At 37.2% G+C, this 20818-nt stretch overlaps 1 protein-coding gene across 2 annotated transcripts in view; it reads right to left on the minus strand.

The window, feature by feature from the left end:
• Nucleotides 1–20818, minus strand: part of LOC132306912 (uncharacterized) — a 37821-nt gene that overhangs the window by 5170 nt on the left and 11833 nt on the right. For both annotated transcript variants that reach the window (XM_059804512.1, XM_059804510.1), the window contains exons 7-8: nt 7784–7883; nt 53–266 (exon numbers count right to left, since the gene is read on the minus strand). In XM_059804512.1, the coding sequence (XP_059660495.1) occupies nt 53–266; nt 7784–7883 (314 nt within the window). The remainder of the gene's footprint in view (nt 1–52; nt 267–7783; nt 7884–20818) is intronic.

Genomic DNA, 20818 nt, shown 5'->3' on the forward strand with positions numbered 1-20818 from the left:
CATTAATATAAAGCTGACAAAAGGAATAAACATATAAGCATCTTCGAAATACCTGCCACAGAAATTGAGTTTCCTTCAGCAAACTGGTGTTTCAATAGAGGCTTTTGTAACATATCTGTACCAGGAAACACTATCAGATTCATATACTTCATTTGTTTTTTGTTTGATTCTTCAAGGGGCTTGAAACCAAACACCGAGGTCCATGTTTCTCGTAATTCAGATATAGCAGGTATGACCAGTTTCTCGACATTAAGGGAGCATAGTGCCTATCAATAGGTTCGGAAATAAGCACATCAATGTTAAAATCAGTAGATTCAAAGAATACAAAAATATTGATTTTAATCGAACAATATATGCACAAACACAAACATACCAAAAAACACAATATCACTCTAAACATGTGCCAAAAAATAAACAAATATAAAGTATACATGTACAAGAATGCGTATGGTTAATATGCAAAGTTCAATTCCATGACATGAACCGTGTGGGTCCAACATGATGAAAAGAAGAGATGAGGTAACATATTTAGTTACTTTGACTTGTACATATTCTATACTTTGGAAAAAGTATCACTTTAGCCATTCGACTAATATATTGATCTTGTGTATTGTTGGGGCAGCGGAAGCGCGCATATAACGAGATCCAAAGAAAGCTAACAAAGCAATCACACACAAACACAAGATATACATGGTTCACCAAACTCGGGACTACGTCCATGGATGAGAAGAGATTTCACTACGATTCGTAAGGATATTACAACAATAGAGTATCAACACCACGTACATGTCTTTGCACCACGTACCACTCCACAAGCCTATCTCCTCGCTACTAGTGCCATCGGTGTTTTCCCTACTCTACCAACCCACGTATTACCTCTACCCATCAACTCCCTCATAAAACTACATTGAACACAACGGTGAAAAAGAATAAATTCTGATATTCTCTTTTCATATATCATATGTTAGTTTACAAGCCTATATATATAGAAGTGTATTACAAACTCTATCTAATGAAAAGATATATACAAATCGTAATTTAAAAAAAGTCAACCATCTAACTATGGATAATTCCTAAAAATCCTCCCTAACTTATTTCCTAACAATTCAGCCTAGATCTTTCCACACTCCCCCTCAAGCTGGCTCGAAAAAATATCTTGCATCCCCAGCTTGCATGTAAGATTGTCAAATTTCCCCTTCAGTAATCCTTTAGTGAGGATATCTGCTACCTGTTCTCCTGTAGGAATATAGGGCATACATATCACTCCTTCTTCCAATTTCTCCTTAATAAAATGTCGATCAACTTCCACATGCTTAGTCCTATCATGTTGGACAGGATTGTGAACTATGTTGATTGCAGCTTTATTATCACACTAAAGCTTCATAGGCATCGGACTAGAGATTTTAAGATCTTCAAGTAATCTTTTCAGCCACAAAAGTTCACAAATTCCATGAACAACTGCTCTAAACTCAGCTTCTGCACTACTCCTTGCTACAACGGTTTGCTTCTTGCTCCTCCAAGTTACCAAGTTTCCAGCAACATAAGTACAGTAACCTGAAGTAGACCTTCTATCCGTCACACCACCTACCCAATCAGCATCGGTATAGGCTTCAATCCTTAGATGGCCATGATTTTCAAACAACAAACCTCTTCCAGGTGATCCCTTTAGGTATTTGAGAATCCGGTAGACTGCCTCAAAGTGTTCTTCTCCTGGTGAGTGCATAAATTGACTCACTACACTCACTGCAAAGGTAATATCTGGCCGAGTGTGTGAAAGATAAATGAGTCTTCCAACCAACCTTTGGAATTGCTCTCGATTCATCACTTTTTTTTGCACTTGCTGCCTGCAACTTTAAATTGGGCTCCATAGGTGTTTCCACCGGTTTGCAGCCAAGTAAACCTGTTTCCATAAGTAAATCCAACACATACTTCCTTTGAGAGACAAATATCCCTCTCTTGGATCTGGCAAATTCCATTCCTAGGAAGTATTTCAAAGCTCCAAGATCTTTTATCTCAAATTCCTTTGCAAGAAAAGACAGAAATACCTGTTTCATTCAAGTTGCCTTTATCCTGAGAGTTTTCATGGCAAGTGGTAGGTTGGTGCTCTTTATTTTGATCCTTCCTTCTTCGAGAGTAAACACGGAGCTCAGATTGAGGTTGGATTTGAAGTGATTCTCCCCCTGAAGTGTAGTCTATAATGTTTGACTCAATAGGCTTCGGAGAGGTTGAAATAGTGGGTTCAGTAGGTAAGGTAGAGCTTGGTGAAACACTTACTTCCCAAAAATGGTCTTCCCTCTCATTACGCTCCCCCTGAAGAGTATTTTTGGTGAAATAGGGGGGTTCAGTCTCAAAAAAGGTCACATCCATACTCACAGAATTTTTTAGAGGTGAGGTTATAACATTTATACCCTTTCTGTTTAGGAGAGTACCCAACAAACACGCACTTTTCAACCCTAGGATCAAGTTTTGAACAGTATGAACATTTAGTATTTACAAAAGCAGTGCATCCAAACACTTTAAGAGGTAATGAGGTGAAGATCCAAATATGGGGAAAAGCCGACAGCAAGCTGTTTAGGGGCGTCTCCAATATCAACACCCTAATTGGCATTCTGTTGATCAAGTATGAAGCTGTAAGAACAGCCTCACCCCATAGATATTTAGGAACCCCCATAGTGAACATTATTGCCCCAGCAATATGAAGTAAATGGCGGTTTTTTCTCTCAGCTATCCCGTTTTGCTGTGGGGTATCAAAGCAAGTGGACTGATGGAAAAACCCTTTTCTTTCAAAAAATCACCAAGAATAGAGTTAAGGAATTCTTTTCCGTTGTCGGTTCTAAATACTTGAATCCGGGTTTGAAACCGGTTTTCAATCATGGCATAGAACTCTTTAAACACTCTCGCAGCCTCAGATTTTTCTCTCAAAAGATATACCCAACACACTCTAGTATGGCCATCAATAAAAGTGATGAACCACCTAGTTCCAGTCACATTAGTAACCCGAGAAGGCCCCCACACATCACTATGAATCAAATAAAATGGTCTGGATGCTTGATATAAATGAGAAGGATAAGAAACACGATGATGCTTTGATAATTGACAAGATTCACATTGAAATAACAAAGGATTTAAATTTTTGAACAGGGATGGAAACAAATGTTTTAAGTAAGAGAAACTGGGATGGCCTAACTGTTAGCATTTATGATACCACGATTTATGGTATAACTTATCATAATAGCAGAGATTTGACTATGCATATAATAGCATATATATGATACCACGATTTATGGTATGACTTACCATAATAGCAGAGATTTGACTATGCTATAGAATATGCTTTAGAATAAGTTGTGATTTGATTTTGATTTGATTTAGTTTCCTTTCTTGTAATATAAGCATGTGCTCATTTTATCTATAAATACTAGAGCTGTGAATGAGTAATTTATCTCATTCAAGCCTTTACGCAATTCTCTCTTTTCTCTTCCTTTTATATATATCTACTTGGTATCAGAGCCAACACCTTTCCACACCTTTCAGCAGCCTTGCTACTTGTGCGACAGCTACCTTAGGCTGTTTCTGACATCGTGTGACGTTGCCTACACATGTTTTTCTGTGTTGCTGTTTTGTGATCGAAAACAGGTATTTTTAAGTTTTACAATTTCTTTTTCACTCTTCTAGGGTTGGGTAAATTGAGATAGTTGGTTTCCAACACCTAAAAGAGCTTGGGTAAAAAAAAAATTTAGTTTACAAAGAGGTTCCAAATATTAAGAAGGAGGCTGTCTGGCTATATGTAAGCGAGCAGCGCTCCTTAAAAAAGGTATGTATTTGGATTTTTCGGGATTGGTCTGAGGAGACATTGTTTATGGTCTGAGGAGACCCTTTGATTTATTAACAGAATTTGTGGTGTTTTTGGAGTTCTTTTTTTTATTATTGTCGTGTGACAGATTATGGCATATTCAGGGTCCTCGACTGTTAATTCTCTTGGCTCACGTTCTGTGGGTGGTGGTGCCATTTTTCCCACCAACTCATCAGAATATCCAGGACTTCAAATCACCACAGTAAAGTTGGATGGTTCCAACTATTTGATTTGGGCACAGTCTGCCAAGATGTTCATTGGTGGCAAAGGCAAGATTGGCTATATTACTGGTTCTGAGAAAGAGCCAGCTGAGTCAGAGAAGGCATATCCAGAGTGGTTTGCAGATAACGCTATGGTTATGTCTTGGCTAGTCAATTCGATGCAACCAAACATAGCTGTTGGCTATATGTTTATGAAGACTGCTAAGCAGATTTGGGATTCAGTTCAACGCACTTATTCTCAGAGGCAGAATAATGCACGAATTTTCCAGCTGGGGCGAGATATCACCAGGATTTCTCAAGGTGACTTGACAGTTTCAGGTTACATCGCCAAGCTTCGTGCTATTTGGGAGGAGATGTTATATTATGATTCCTTCCACTCTTGGAAGGATCCAGATGATGCAGTTTTATATGCAGGAATTGTGGAGAAAAATCGAGTGTTTCAGTTTCTTGCCGAATTGAACGACGAGTTTGAGTATGCTCGTGTTCATTTATTGGGCTTATCTTCATTCCCTACTCTTGAGGATGCATATTCCTATGTGTTGTCAGGTGAGAGCCGCCGGACTCATCCATTAGGTGCTGCTTCTGTTGATCGTTCTGCTATGGCAGTTCGGATTCCCAACCTTTCAAGAACTTCACCATCCCAGTCAGTTCAGAGCACTACCACCGATCCTCCTCTGGGACGACAACGTGGACGGTGTGACCATTGCGGAAAAATAGGTCACATCAAATCTCGTTGTTATGCTCTACATGGACGTCCACCGCAACAGAAACAACAGCTTCAATCCTCTACACATTTTGTTACACAACCAGTCTCGTTGTCAACTCCTGACAACCCTGCCTCTACATCTTCTGCCACAGTTACCTTGACTCAAGCTGATTTGGACAAGTTTAAGCAATTCTTCAACCAAATGGAGGCATCATCTCAGCCAACCTCCACTTATGCCCACTCAGGTACTATTACGTCTACACATAGCGTATCTACATCTTTAACACCATGGATCATTGATTCTGGTGCTTCAGACAATATGACTGGTATATCCTCACTCTTCCAATCTTATAGTATCTGCTCTGGCCAACGCAAGGTCCGCCTTGCGAATGGCTCTCCATCTTCCATTGCTGGGAAGGGTCACATATCAGTTACTCCTTCATTAACTTTGTCAAATACACTTCATGTTCCAAAGTTGACTACAAATCTTATTTCTGTTAGTAGCGTTACCAAACAATTAAATTGTAGTGTAACGTTCTTTCCCTCTCATTGTATTTTTCAGGATCTGGTGTCGAAACGGACGATTGGCAGTGGGCGTGAAGTGGACAGTTTATACCTGTTGGATGTTCCTTTGTCACCTCAAGCAAATTCAGCTTCATTTTCTAATATTGTTTCATCTAATAAAGCCCAGCTTATGCGTTGGCACATGCGTTTAGGACATATTTCTTTTGGTTATTTGAAACATTTATTTCCTTCCTTATTTTGTAACGTGGCAGTGTCAGATTTATCCTGTGAAACATATCATATGGCTAAACATGTTCGTTCCAATTATCCTGCTAGTAGTAATAAATCTACTTTAACACCTTTTGATCTTGTTCATTCAGATGTGTGGGGTCCTTGCCCAGTTGCTTCTAATCGTGAATATAACTTATGTAATAGTTACCTGTTTAAACCCAATTACTATGGATAGTTAAGTCATTTCAACATGAACCTTATCTATGCCTTATGATTTTTCCTTTTATTTTGAATATTTTGGTTAATTATGACAATTTTTTCTATTATTTAGTATTTGATTAAATATTTAATGTCTCGTTTTAATAAACAGGTCATTAAACGGGTTAACACGATTACCTGTTTAATAAATGGGTTGGGTTAGTGTTGAGATTCTTGACACGATTATTAAATGGGTTGGGTTTGGGTTTACCTATTTAGTATAATATCCTTACATCGACACGACATGAACACGACCCATGAACACGAATTGCCCCCCCCCCCTACCTTTAACCATGAGTATATCTATAATTGAACAGTTCTATCACCGAGGTTGTTTGGAACCCCGACAATATGAACCCTCTAGAAAAGCCCCATGTGATCATGTCAAGCAAAACTGTGAATCAAAAGACCAGAGCAAATAGAAAATGAAAATAAGAGAGATAGAGAGATGGATAGATAGAGAGAGAGAGACGAACAGACATACAGACAAAAATAAAGCAGCCTTTACACTGAAATTTCACCCTGAAAACTTCCAATCCTCTTGCATTAAGGCCAAATTACAACAATATCGTAGAACATCACTAATAAACTTCCCAGGAAAATTCAGGAAAAAAAAATAGCTAAAAAAAAACTGCAGATCACTGTATTCACCAATTGCACTTTCTCGAAATCCAATGACACGACAATCAAACGAACTTATTTCGCATTAGGAAACAAGTTAGCTCCAAACAGGATTTAATCAACTCACATCCAAGCTGTTAATGAATTACATACACCATGATCTTTTCCACTAAACATCTCCAGGAAGATTACCATTCAATAATTGGATGGATAAACACCACATTTGGTGCATTAACTGACGATCCTCTATCGAAGTCAAAATTTCGCAACAATAACAAGATTTTAATTTGATGTCATTAAATTTTCTATCTGCAATTCCTTAGGATCCCAGAACACCATCTGACACTAACGCCATAAAACCAGATAGAATATTATTAGTATTATCACTTTAAGATATTAGCAATGGATTATTGTAGTTGATTGGATGATGGAGGTAATACATGTAAGATAATGCAAATTTCAGATTGAGCAGGCCAAATGGCAAAAGCAAACAATATCAGAAAGATGCAATACCTCTCTCCCTGTGTGTGTGTGTGTGTGTGTGTGTGTATTACATGCAAAAGGATAATAAGACTTGTGAGCAGATTTTCTGGTCAAGTCTGTCAAACAGGACACCCAAATAGCGAGTAATTCTCTAACTACGAGAGGACAAAAAATATAAAGATCAACTATGATTTTCAATACCTTAGTCATTAATAAGGTATAAGAGCGAAGCTAAGGTTTTTTTTAGATACATTGGTGATTAGCCCCTTGAGCTATAAGCTTTTCCTGTTTACGAGAACTCCCAATTCCATTAAGCTTTTGATAATTATATGTTTTGTTCTTACACTGATTTTACTTTTCCATCAAACATCAACATAGAAATCTACAATGAGATCTCTCTTTTATTGTTTTCTTTCCCATTGTAGCTATTGAACTTAGGTGTAAACTTTATCAAAATGTTGCAAACTCCAACCAGACAAAAATTAATAACTTCTAAGAATACGGTATACAAAGTCATTAAATACTGAAACAAATTGCAGCAAAAGCTTTCTTACGCATTAATTACAAGCCAACATAGAAAAACACACATTAATAACCCAAAATGAGGGGCAATTAACCAGACAGACAGACAAACAGAGAGAGAGAGAGAGAGATGTTCCTAATTAGACAATTTTAATCTATTACTAAAAATCCTATGAACTTCTCTAGCGAAAAGCAATTTAGCACGGCCCACTCAATCATCCTTAACATCAACATTTGAGCCATATTTCTTGGCCGTTAATATTTCATGACATAACTAACATGTGGCAGGTCTAACAAATGTCATATAGAAGATTCATTAATTTGCATTGCCAAAGACAGATATAAAAAGATAACAACCACTATGGAGAATGATTCATAACATACCGATTCAATGGCAGTTAAAAGCCGACGGGCCATCCCTTGGCGCCTATAAATATGGCGAGTCCCAATGAAAGGCATCTCTGCTAACTGACTCCCATGTATTCTATTCAACAGGATAGAAAACATTGTAAGCAAGAATATTAAAAATCTTAAAATGCATACATGCACATAACACAATCATATTGGGGTCATTTGCCTCTTAGCATAAATATACCATCAACAAACATGTCTGCTAAGGGAAGGAAGACCATATCAATTGTAGTTTAGTGACAATATTAAAATTATTCAAGGCAAAAGTTTAAGGTGCATTGGGATGAATCTGAAATTGTTCTCTTCTTTTGACAATGGAAAAAGAAAACGAATATAACCTAGTCCATAATTAAAATTTCAGAAATCTAAGAACAAATGACCAAGGGTAATTTGTGTTATATGATGATGTAAATTTGGAATTTAAGAAATCATATTACACGAAGTCATCTTTCAAGTGAAAGTATAAACACTGATATCACCCCAACCAAATAAAGTAATGGCTTTAAATTATGAGGTTGATATTCGCAAAAAGAGCTGTAAGAATTTAGGAGTTATTGCTTAGTGCAATGATGAAGGCTCATGCTGAAATGCGTGGGGTGTCAGTTTGAGTATGAGAGTAGTGATTTTGTGCAAAATAATGTCAATTATTAGGCAGGTATCAAGGCTTTCCCTCCACGCATAATTATTAAAGACTCGGGCGCACCAAGGATCCAAATTCACCTCGAGTCTAACTAATTTAACTAATTTCTAGAACTCAACAAACTAGAAAGTCCTCACTTGCAATAATTCAAAATTAAAGAATGAAATTAATCTTTGTATTGGGAACTTGAACCTTTTTTTTTTTTTTTCAACAACCAGGCAATGTATTAATATACTAAAAGATACATCACAGCGAGGACATTCCCTCACAAACAAAAAAATTCAACTATTTTCAGATAGGTTCACCAAATCAAAAGCAAATTGATAACTAGATTAAACCAAATAAATTAGGAAATTGTGTTCTTTACAATGAAAGAGAAGTAGACAAGGATCCCTTATTTAGGGTTTTTCGTACCTTCTTGGAGATTGTGATATTTCATTAAAGAAAAAATGTTGAAAGATAGTCATGTAGCATATGAAAAGAAAGGATCAAAGATAGAGATATGGAGTGTCCAGTGATCAGAGAAAACTGAAAAGAGAAATTAAATTGGATACTAAAGATTAGAAGTGTGGGGAAGCTTTAGAGTTTTAAAATTCTATATATACAAAATAAAAACATCATCATTGCTGGCATCACAAAAAATTTTTTAGTTTAGTAGAAAACCTAACAAAACAACATACTCCCTCCATCCCAATCAATGATCCATTTTCGATATTCCGAATTTTCAAGGGGACATGCATTTAATACATTGTCCCTTTTAAAATTCCAAAAATACCCTTTAAAGTATAAATATTGATTATCAAGTTGCGAATTTTTTTAAAACTTAAAGGGTATTTATGGAAAAATTCATTTGGACTCACTTGAACAAATTTTTTTTTTTTTTTTTGAATAAGTAATATTGTATTAGAAAGCTTTCAAGCGGGGAATGCATCCCATAAAAACTACACAAGGCCAAAAAAGGGCCTATAAACTCTCAAAGAGTCCAAACAATCAATTATCTCCCCTAAGGATTTACGATTTCTCAAAAATAAAACCAACAAAAAATAGAACAAATAATAGAGAACTTTAGCGCCCCAATACGAGTCTCCTCGCCCAAAGGATCTCTTATTCCTTTCTGTCCATAAACTCCACCAGACACACAAAGGCTTTACCCTCCAAAAGTCACAAGCTAGAGAATCCATTGTACAACCCCTCCAAGCCTTAATCAAACCCCCGGAGGACCTAGGCATAACCCACTGGACCCAAACAAACCCATCAATAAGCTCCAACTATCTTGTTTCACAGAGCAGTGCAGTAGAAGATGATCAATCATCTCCTCATATCTCTTCACTTACAACACCAATTAACAACAATCTGTCTCCTCCTTCTCAGGTGGACCAAAGTTAGAATCTTCCCCAAAACAACCATCCATGCGAAAAAAGCCACCTTGAGAGTGGCCTTCGAACGCCAAACAACCTTCCACAGGATAGGCCCTGGAGCATCCATGAGGCACGGGCACCTGAATAGAGAGCGCACAGCAAAGAACCCCTCCGTAGAAGAAACCCACACACAAGAATCAATACCATGTCCCACAACGTCGTGACAATACAACTCCAAGAATGCAAAAATGTCCTCCAACTCCCAATCCTAAAAATGCCTTAAATTTTGAACATCCCAGGTTGGACAGATAACAGTTAGCCACCAAGGCATCTCTATCCATGGAACTCTTGAAAAGTATGGGATATGTGGAAGCCAAAGACTGATGATCCCTAAACCAAATATCCTCCCAAAACCAGATCTCCAACTGGCTAGAGAAGTCCCTACCCACCCTAAAGCCTCTAATAAAACCCAGATCCACTGCATTCCTCAACTTCCTAATAAGAGCCTCTCCACCATAATGAGAAACAAAAGGGAGATAGCGAATCCCCTTGCCTCAAGCCCCACAAACTGCTAAAAAAATCAGTAGGAGCCCCATTCACCAAGACTGAGAATTTAATAATAGAAAAGCAAAACTCAATCCACCTCCTTTACCTTTCCCTAAAACCCATTCTCTCTAACTCCAACTCATGTGATTGTAAGCCTTCTCAATGTCAAGCTTGCACAAAACCCCAAGAACCCCACTGCTCAATGTGGAATCAACGCACTCGCTTGCGATAAGGACTGAATCCAAAATGTGCCGACCTTGAACAAAGGCATTTTGAGAATCCAAAATAATCCCATCTATGACCTCCCTTAATCTCAAAGCTAGGGCCTTAGCTATTAGCTTGTAGATGCATCCCACCAAACTAATAGGTATAAAATCCCTAACTCCCCCACCCCCCTTTCTTGGGATAAGAGCAATGAAAGTGGCATTCAAGCTTTACTCAAACCGACCCTGAGAATGAAAATTATGGAAAGTGCCCATCACCTTCCCCTTACTGTAACGACCCACTCCAACACATGGTATGATATTGTCCTTTTTAGGCCCGAGCCTGCACAATTATGTTCTTGAGTATTATCCCAAAAGGCCTCATACCAATTGGAGTGGACAAATCCTACGTACGTAGCACTTCCCCTTTCCACACCCCAGCAATGTGCGATTATGCACCTGTAGCTCGCCCAGTGTGGTAGCCTGTCAGTGCCTCTTGTACCCCGCCCACATAGGTCACCATAATCCACCCTCTTAGGAGGCCCAACATCCCACTCAACACACTTTTAGCTGGGTTAGGCTCTGATACCATTTGTAATGACCCACTCCACCACATGGTATAATATTATCCGCTTTAGGCCGAGCCCGCACAATTTTGTTCTTGAATTTTACCCCAAAAGGCCTCATACCAATTGGAGTGTACAAATCATACATATTTAGCACTTCCCCTTTCCAAACCCAAACGATGTGTGATTATGCACCTGTAACTCGCCTAGTGTAGCAGCCTGCCAATGCCTCTTACACCCACCCACGGCACAGCCGCCCACATAGGTCACCACAATTAACCACCTCCTAACTCTCAAAAAGGAATTGCATAGAAAAACCATCCAAAAAAGGAAAAATGGGCTATTAAACTTGGATGAAGGGAATAATATAAAGTTAGTAAACCCTATAGAAAATGTGAGGGACTAATAGAATATATTATTTTGACGCGTTCAACCAAGCAAATAAAGAGTTTCATTAAAGCATACAACTTTGTAAGTAATTACCAAGAGTTGCCAACAAACTCGACTCCAAGTGAGAAAGGCGTCTCAAATAAGGAAATTAAGTCGTATAGAACTTCTAGGGAGTACCACTAAACTCCACTAAAAAAATTAAAACAATTAAAACAATAAAACTTATTCAAAAGCGTTTCCAAAACAAGCCAAAAGTGATAAAATGTCATTTAGAAACTTTACGAAAGCCAATACGAAGCATAAAAAAAATTCGCGCAAAATATGTTGAAAGCCTTTGGAGGGATGTCTAGAAACCACATAAAGAATGTTTGACAAAGCTTAGGATTCGTTGTGAAATCTCTAGGTAAATGCTTCAAAAGCTAATAGAAAAACTTATTTGATATTATCTCTAGTTTAGTAGGAAATTTATAATATCTAAAATATGGAATTTTTCATTTACAAGCAATGAATCAAGTCTTTATTAATAAATTTCCCGAAGCAGCTTTATGTTAAAAATTTCCTGAAGTTTCCGGTTAGGAACCTAGGGCCTGTTTGGCTGGTTTCCTGTAGCCTCAAAATGGGCTTCTAAGCCGATAAAGTCCTTCGCCAATAATAAAGAGCGTTTGGAGAAATCTCTGAAAATGGACTTTTAGAAAGTCTTTGTGGTTTAGAAGCCCGATTGACCAAAGCCAATAAAACATGCTTCCTGCTTGATTTCCAACAAGATGCACACTTTTTAAGGTAATAATTATAAAATTCCTATATTGTCCATTATTTAACCTATTTCTATTTCTGAATTCCATTGCAAACTTTTCTCTCTGTGTACCATCTTCTCTGTTCGTTCTCTACCCAAAAATAAATAAATAAATAAAAAAGAATGTTGAGTAACATTTCACGGATCTTTATTTAAAAAATATTTATTGTTGAAAAACGATTCAACGAAAGAAGAACAAACACATTGACTACGATTGACTCCCATTTGACTTCAAAGACTAAAGGGCAGAAGAGTTATAAGATTTATGAACTCTCATCCAAAATTCAACCCTATGTAGAATTCTAAATAGCTTTTCTTTCTCTCAATAAATATAATTATATATATACACACACACAATATATATATATATATATATATATATATATATATATACATATATAATATATTTTTTGAAGGCTACCCGTTCCATTTAGGTATCAAGTTGGTTGTTAAAGTGATTTATAGCTATAAATAAAAATAAAAATAGGATATTTTTGCTGCCATATCTCTCTTTCGTTTTATTTTTCTTTACTTTTCTTTTCCCATCTCTTTGAACTTTTATCATGTAGTCTCAAAGGGGAAAAAAACAAAAACCTTCTATCATGTAGATTGGGTAAATTTGTATACCCTGGTCTTCACTATACTAATTAATCGTTGCTACATCATCGGCAATTTCACTCCATCACTTTAACTATGGTTTTTTTTTCTTCCCTGTCTTTGTACATCCCAATTCAACTATCTGCAATTATTCATGGATTATTAAAGATATAACTGTCAAGTTAAATTATATCTATAGTAAAAAGAACTTGAAAAAATTTACCCACCAAACAGCTTTTTTGTTTTAAATTCCTTTCATCAAAATGAATTCTCCAAAGTCCATTCAGTGGAAGGAATTTTAGAAAAAGAAAGCAACCCCAGACAGGGTCCTAATAAGTTTCAAGATGTTCATAATGATGCACAAACATTTTAAACCGGTTTCTTTAATGCTCATCTGCTTTTCTGCCTAGATATTTCATATATCTCATGAAAAATTTCCATCATTATTTCATATAGATTTTACAATAATTCTTCTTAATGCTTCGTATTCTTTCCACTAAAGCTTTAATTGATTTCCTGTTAGGTTCCCCACTCGATTCCTTAATCTTTCCCGCTTTGTGTTTCTAATAATTTTTGGACTGCATCTATTGGTTTCCTACATTTGGAAAATATGTTGCAAACACTTATAAGTAGATAGTTTTTTTTTTTTTTTTTGATAAGTGAAGAACTTAGTTTTTTTTTTTTTTTGATAAGTGAAGAACTTATAAGAAGATAGATTGTGTCTACACCATAGTTCTTCGAGCCCAATACTTGCCAATATATCGATGAGAATCGGAAGCACATGAGAGTCGCCCAAGTTGAAAAAGAATCGGTCAAGTCTTTTCCGAATCCCTATAGAATTGCCCAAGTCTAGCCCGAGCCTCTTCAGAATTCCTTGGGACTCAGCTGAGTCAATACACCTATGGTATGCAAGGTCAATAAAATTGCAACCCTGCAACAACCAATTCTATTATGTTAACCTGATACGGCCAGCACATCCATTACACCATGTTCGTGTATGCGTCTAATGTTGTCTTATTGAAATTTTTATTGGCCAACAAGTCAATATGTCCCAATATTGTATTTAGGGTCTTGCTTAACTACCACTTCAACAGTGGCTAACGTTGTACCTATGTTACATGGACTCTTCAAAAGTAGTGAAATACCCATGTTGCACATATATTGCTCGGACATGGATATGGGATATGGATTTGACACTTTTGGGTGGACATTTAGTTAAAAACCATATCCAATCATTCAATTACATTATATTATTGATTTAAAATGAATTAAATGCCTATATTGAACATTATATTAGATTAAAACATTACTTATGCATCCTTCTATTTAGAGATATGACATGACGCATGGATACACACTCGTGTCCAACACACATACCCGAGTCCAGGTAACATATAGGTTGTACCCTAAGTCACATAGAGCAAGATCGAAGCAAGAGCACGGAAGCAGCAAAGTCCAAAAATTATTTGAGAGCGGGAGCGCCTGAGCGTCTATATACTATATATTGGGGGAGGTTCTTGATGGAGTTATTTCTGAGTCTCAGAATGCTTTCACTGGGGGTAGACAGATCCTGGACTCCGCTCTTATTGCCAGTGAATGTGTGGATTCTAGACTTTGTAGTGGGACTCCAGGTGTTCTTTGCAAACTGGATATTGAGTAAGCCTATGATCATGTCTGCTGGAATTTTCTGTTCTATTTGTTGGAGAGGATGGGCTTTGGTGAGAGATGGAGGAAATGGATTGTTTCATGTGTTTCCACTGTCAGGTTTTTGGTGTTGGTGAATGGGTCTCCTTCGGGTTTCTTTGGCAGTTCTCGTGGGTTGAGGCAGGGGGACCCTCTTTCCCCATTTCTTTTTATTATTGTTATGGAGACTCTTAGTAGGTTGATGAGAAGGGCGGTGGATCTGGGTTTTATTAGGGGTTTCAAGATTGGCCCTGACTCAGCTCAGCAGATGGAGATCTCTCATTTACTTTTTGCGGATGACACTATCGTTTTTTGTGAGGCAGAGGTGTCCCAGCTAAGGTATCTAAGATGTGTTTTGGTTTGTTTTCAGGTTGTTTCTGGCTTGAAAGTTAACGTGGGTAAGAGCGTGCTTGTTCCTGTGGGGGAGGTTCAGAAGGTGGATTCTCTGGCTGATGTTTTAGGGTGTGGGACGCAACGCTTTCCTATCTCGTATTTGGGTTTGTCGCTGGGGGACTCGGCCAGGAGGGTGGGAAATTGGAACCCGGTGATTGAGCGGGTCGAGAGAAGATTAGCTGGTTGGAAAAAGCAATATTTATCAAAGGGTGGTAAAGTTACATTAGTGAAGAGTACTCTGTCAAGCCTCCCAACGTACTTTCTTTCCCTTTTTCGGATTCCAGCCTCTATTGTTGGAAGAATTAAGAGGCTCCAACGGAATTTCCTTTGAGGGGGTCGCGGAGAGGAATTTAAGTATCATCTTGTCAAATGGGAGCAGGTTTGCAGGCCTATGCAGTTGGGAGGGCTTGGTATTAGGAGATTGGCCCCTTCCAATAATGCTCTACTTGGCAAGTGGCTTTGGAGATTTGGCAGTGAAAGACACAAATTATGGAAAAGGGTTATTTCGTGTCGCTTTGGGGAGGAGAGAGGAGGATGGTCAGTTAGACCAGTCAGGCTTACTAGTGGAGTGGGGGTGTGGAGGGCCATTGGAAAGGGGTGGGATGTCTTTTCCAAACATATTAGATTCAGAGTTCAAGATGGAAGTAATGTCCGGTTTTAGGAGGATTCATGGTGCGAGGATAGGCCATTGGCTCTTTTATTCCCCAGGCTTTTCAGGATCGCTGTTGACAAACATGCTATGGTTGCTAACTGCTATCACCTTGATAGCGGAAGGCTGTCTTGGGATGTGCGCTTCCAGCAAGCTTTTCAGGATTGGAAGTTGGATAATGTCACTGGGTTTTTGGCTCTCCTTTACAGACAGGAAGTGGAGGGTTCTGGTGCAGATTCCTGGATTTGGGTGCCTTTTCCTCAGGGGATGTTCCAGGTTCGGTCCTTTTTTGTGTGCCTCTCTGGTTTTCATGGTACCACATTCCCATGGAAGACGGTGTGGATGTCTAAAGCGCCTCTTAGGGTGGCCTTTTTTGTGTGGACTGCAGCTTGAAGTAAGATTTTGACTTTGGACAACTTGAGGAAGCGAAGGCATATAATTTTTAATCGATGTTGCCTTTGCAAGATTAATGGGGAGTCAGTGGATCATCTTTTGTTGCATTGTCCTATGACCCATGATTGTTGGAGTTTGATTTTTGGCTTTTTTGGTATTCATTGGGTCATGCCTCGGACCTCCCGGGAATTGTTGGATATTTGGAGGAGCCAATGGGTGGGGACCCAGGCGCGAGTTTTCTGGAGGGTGATCCGGTTTTGCATTTGGTGGAGCCTTTGGGAAGAACGGAATAGTAGATCTTTTGATGGGAAGGAGTCCTCCATTGGGGTGCTGAAATTTTCTATTATTTGTACTCTTTTTTGTTGGGGTCAGGGGAGAGACTACTCTTCTCTTGAGGAGATTGTTGACTTCATGGACTCTTTGAGTTCATAGGTTCCGTTTTGTCTTTGTATAGTTTGGGACGCGTTCCCCTCTTAAACGCTTTTTAATTCATTTTACTTATGAAAAAAAAAATTTATTTTTGTTACATTACATTTAATTAATCTAAAATGCCATTGATATTGTCTGCACAAATGTCTAAACCAGTAGTGAAAATTAAGTTTAACTAGATGAAATACTAATCAAAAAAAAAAATTGTTTAACTAGATGAAATAGTACGATTAAAACAAAAAAAAGTTAAGTGTAGCCAGGTGGTAGTTTGCACTATTTACTTATTTAAAGTCTAGGTTTCCATCCTTGAAGCAAACACATTTTATCATGATTTTCGAAGCAGAGCACACAAGGAATCTAGCTTGAAGATGTAAACGTGGGCCGCATTTCAAGCATGCTGAGAAAGTGAAGACTTACACGTAAGCACAGCACAAGGAATCCTGCTTGCTAAGAGAGTGAAAACGTACACGTGGCTGCAATCCAAGCGAATTCATTCAAATTCGCATAATGATAAAACCAATACGTGGATTCTAAAAATGAAATCCACGAATTTGGCGGCATTCGCGCCCAATTCACAAATATGTTCGCAGAGCGCAAGTCGCAACCCTATTACAAGAATCCTGTGACTTAGGTTGTACCCATATCAATCAATACTTGAAATTTTATTCCAAATTTTGATGAAGGGCTTTGTCATTTGAAAACGCTCTTTCCATATTGATTGTAGAGGGACAATCGTGTGAAGTGGAGATCTGTGGCAGTGACGTCAAACATATTAGATCTTTAGGGGGGGGGGGAGAGGTTCAAGGTGCACTAAGGCACCAAGGGTCTTATGGAGTATCACAGCTGTTGAAGGCTCAAGGCGCACGAAGGCACCAAAGGTCTTCTGGAGTCTAAGTGCAACATAAAGTGTGAGCCAAATCGAAGTACGGCGTGTGTGATTATAATGCATATTACTTATAAGTATATAAATATTAATTAAACTATGCAACACATACTTTTCAATATCAACTTAAGGAATATTTTCAACATATCAATTAAATAAATTAGTTAAACCAACATACATATATCTTTTCTATTTGCAATGAATTCAATAAAATCAATGTATAATAAGAGAACAATTCAATATATGAAACACAAAGAATAAAAATATATATTTAAAAATATAACTTTTGATATATCAACAGAGAGGATCAGGTAAATTAATGCTCATAAATCATTTCATACGCAAATGCATTAACCAAATTAAATGTGATTATAAATCCAAAACAATTAAAAATTATAATTATGCAAAACTTTTAAACATACATTATCATAAATGTTCATAATTATGCACTAAATACAATTAATGTAAGTAGTGAAACACAAATCTATGGATTTTGTCAAATATTTCATAACGTTGAGATCCATTAAATATGATTATGATATGATATAGAACATTCTGATTGAGTAATCATCGGATAAAAAAGAAAAATGATATGAACAAATCATTTAAAAATAAAATAAGATCTTTTTGTTTTTTGAGCCTAGAACCTACTAAAAAGTGCTAACCCTGGGGCTTTATGCGATCCTGTACCAGGTTGAGGCGCTTTAGCCTTGATAAGCCTGGGGCCTTTTTGTAGCCTAGGTGTGCCTTTAACAACTATGGGGGGCATGGGATAGTAAGGGGGGCTCTCTCAAACAATATTGAAGGTGCTTCATATATATTCATATATATGTTAGAACTCTTTACTGTATAAAACAGAAACACCCATGACAGACATACAACACCATGTATGAGTATGTGATATGTGTCAGACATGCTTGGCAAGCATATCCCGTGATTCAAGTCCTATATGATAATAACATTATTGTTTTGACGGAAAAAAAAAAAAATAGTATCCAAGTTAAACACTACATTACATAAAATCATTATCTAACACTTCAATAGAAAATATTTGGAAAAAATATATATATATTTAGCCATTTCCTTGTGTCTTGATATCTGATATTGACGTCCATATATCGAAACCCCAAATTAACAATGACAGAGTTGAGAGATGCTCGTGATATCCAAGGATTGCAGTAGTGAAGACAAAGGGAGCAAAGACAATGGTTGGTCACAACCTTGCCTACAAATATCAACTGTGAAGATGGATCCAGTGATAAAGCTAGCAATGAAGAGTGGTTGCTACGTTAGGACAGCCACGAGTCAATTTTGATATGGATGGTGATTATGATTTCAAGCTAAAATGGAATGTGGAGAAAATGAAGGTAACAAGTAGGACAAGATTAGGAAGATGGGTTTTGACTGTTTAAGCTCTAAATGCTAAAGGTTTGTCTTCGACACAATCCAAAATCTTAGAGATAGCATGCACTATTCAGATAAATGGGCAATGTTTGCCGTAGTTCTTTGATAACAATTTTCAAGAACTGTAAGAATAGAAAACATTTTCCGAAGAACTATTATCTGAAAATGGATCTTTTTTTAGTCTTTATTAATATGGCAATCCTAATAAAATTGCCAACCAAATGAATCTTCAAATTGTTTTCTATTTTTCTATTTCGGAAAATAACAAATTAATCTTAAAAATTTGAACCAAGCACCCATGTTGTCTCATTAAAGGAATAATGCATCAGCTTTGATTTTATATCCTTCTTTATAATATTTTAAAAGAAAACAACAAGTTTCATTTAGGTATAACTGTACAATTTATGTGGGTAACACTAATCTAACCTTGTAGCAATTAAGATAGCATGAAGCCTACCTTTAATAAAATAATAGTAGATCCTCTAATACAGAAGTACACACAAATGCACACATAAATGTAAAATGATTACAGTTTTACATCACTTGGTAAGTATATGTACACAAATAAATGAAAATTCTATTTTTATGAACTGATAATGTAGAACGATTATTAAAAAATCAATACTACAAGAAGAGAAATTTAGATTAAAAATTGGCATACCAACAAGTAAATGATGAATCTATCATTACAAGAAAATTGAAACTGGAACAACAAGATCCAACACAATGAACAACATAAGTGACTCATAAAAGCCATTAAATTGAAGTTCCTCTGTCAGCCTCTAAACTGGCTGAATGTTGAAATCGAGAAAAAGTAACAAAGTCCAATATCGCTTTCACGCAGCATATAAACCCAAGTACCTTTCAATCCTTTACTCACCCATGAAGTAACATCTCCAAAGACCCTTAGTGACAATATCTTTAAATTGTGGCTAATAGTTTAAAAAGAGAATTAATCTCTGCCTTCATGGCCAAGCAATGCCCTTGTGGCATTGAGAGTGTAGAAGGTATTAAACTAATGATTCCTGAAAAAGATTCTCCAAAAAGCACACATCAAAACTGATTTTGATTATACACAGTAGTCCAAAATCCAAATTTTTCAATGTGAAGATGCTCAAAAGCACAACACCACCCAATTCCTTTTGATTAAAGAAGTTAGAACATGTATATTAGGTCAGCATATATAACAATAGTTACCAATCAATATATATATATATATATATATTCAAAAGTAATGGATGCACAAACTTATCAGACAACCCATTACACATGTTATTTTCCAGATCCCGTGATATTCGAACAATGCTCAATTGCTCATCAAAAATATATATAAGGAGATATTCAATTTTCTTAATCCTAAATCCTTGAAAAAATGTAACCTTTCTTATTTATTTTTTTCCTAGTTGATACTCAAACATCCCCCCCCCCCCCCCCCCCGCGCCGGGGGCACAGAAATTGTTTACCCAGAGGCTCGAACCTTTCTTAATTTTAAGTACATCCAACTAGGGAAAAAAAATTAAGTACATCCAAAACATCATCACCAGCCAATTACTGCCCTATAATCCATGAAGAATCATTTTGAAATGTCAAATCCCCTAATATCATCTCCTATTGCTCCAACTAGTCCTCCAAAAGATATGTGTGTGTGGAGGAGCAAGCCTGACAGTTTGTTTTTCCACTCTAGTGAATGCAACCACAGTTTGTCTTTCTGCAAGCTCGAGGAGACTGAAACGATTGACCCCCTTTCCCCACTTCTTTTTATTATATTGTTAGAAATCTTGACCAAGACAATTAGAGGGACAGTAGATAAGGGTTCGAGGTGGACAGAAGATAATATGTGGTGGAAAGTGGAGTTTTTTTGATAAGTGAAAGTGGAGGTGAAACTTGAGGGTGTTATGGTAATTGGGGTTGGATATTGAAGGAAGTTGCATGCTCTTGCGGTGAAGGGCTCGAGAAGGGATCATAAAAGGTTGGAGGAAGTTTTCCAAAACATTTGGTTATATGATGGGGGTTGGCTGACAGGTGAGGTTATGAAATGACACTTGGTGTGGGACAGCCCCTGAAAGTTAAATTTCCAGATC

The sequence above is a fragment of the Cornus florida genome, unplaced genomic scaffold, assembly GCF_030987335.1.
Source record: "Cornus florida cultivar Cherokee Brave unplaced genomic scaffold, ASM3098733v1 CherokeeBrave_3.0.0_Hap2_Chr05, whole genome shotgun sequence".
NCBI classification, from domain to species: Eukaryota; Viridiplantae; Streptophyta; class Magnoliopsida; order Cornales; family Cornaceae; genus Cornus; species Cornus florida.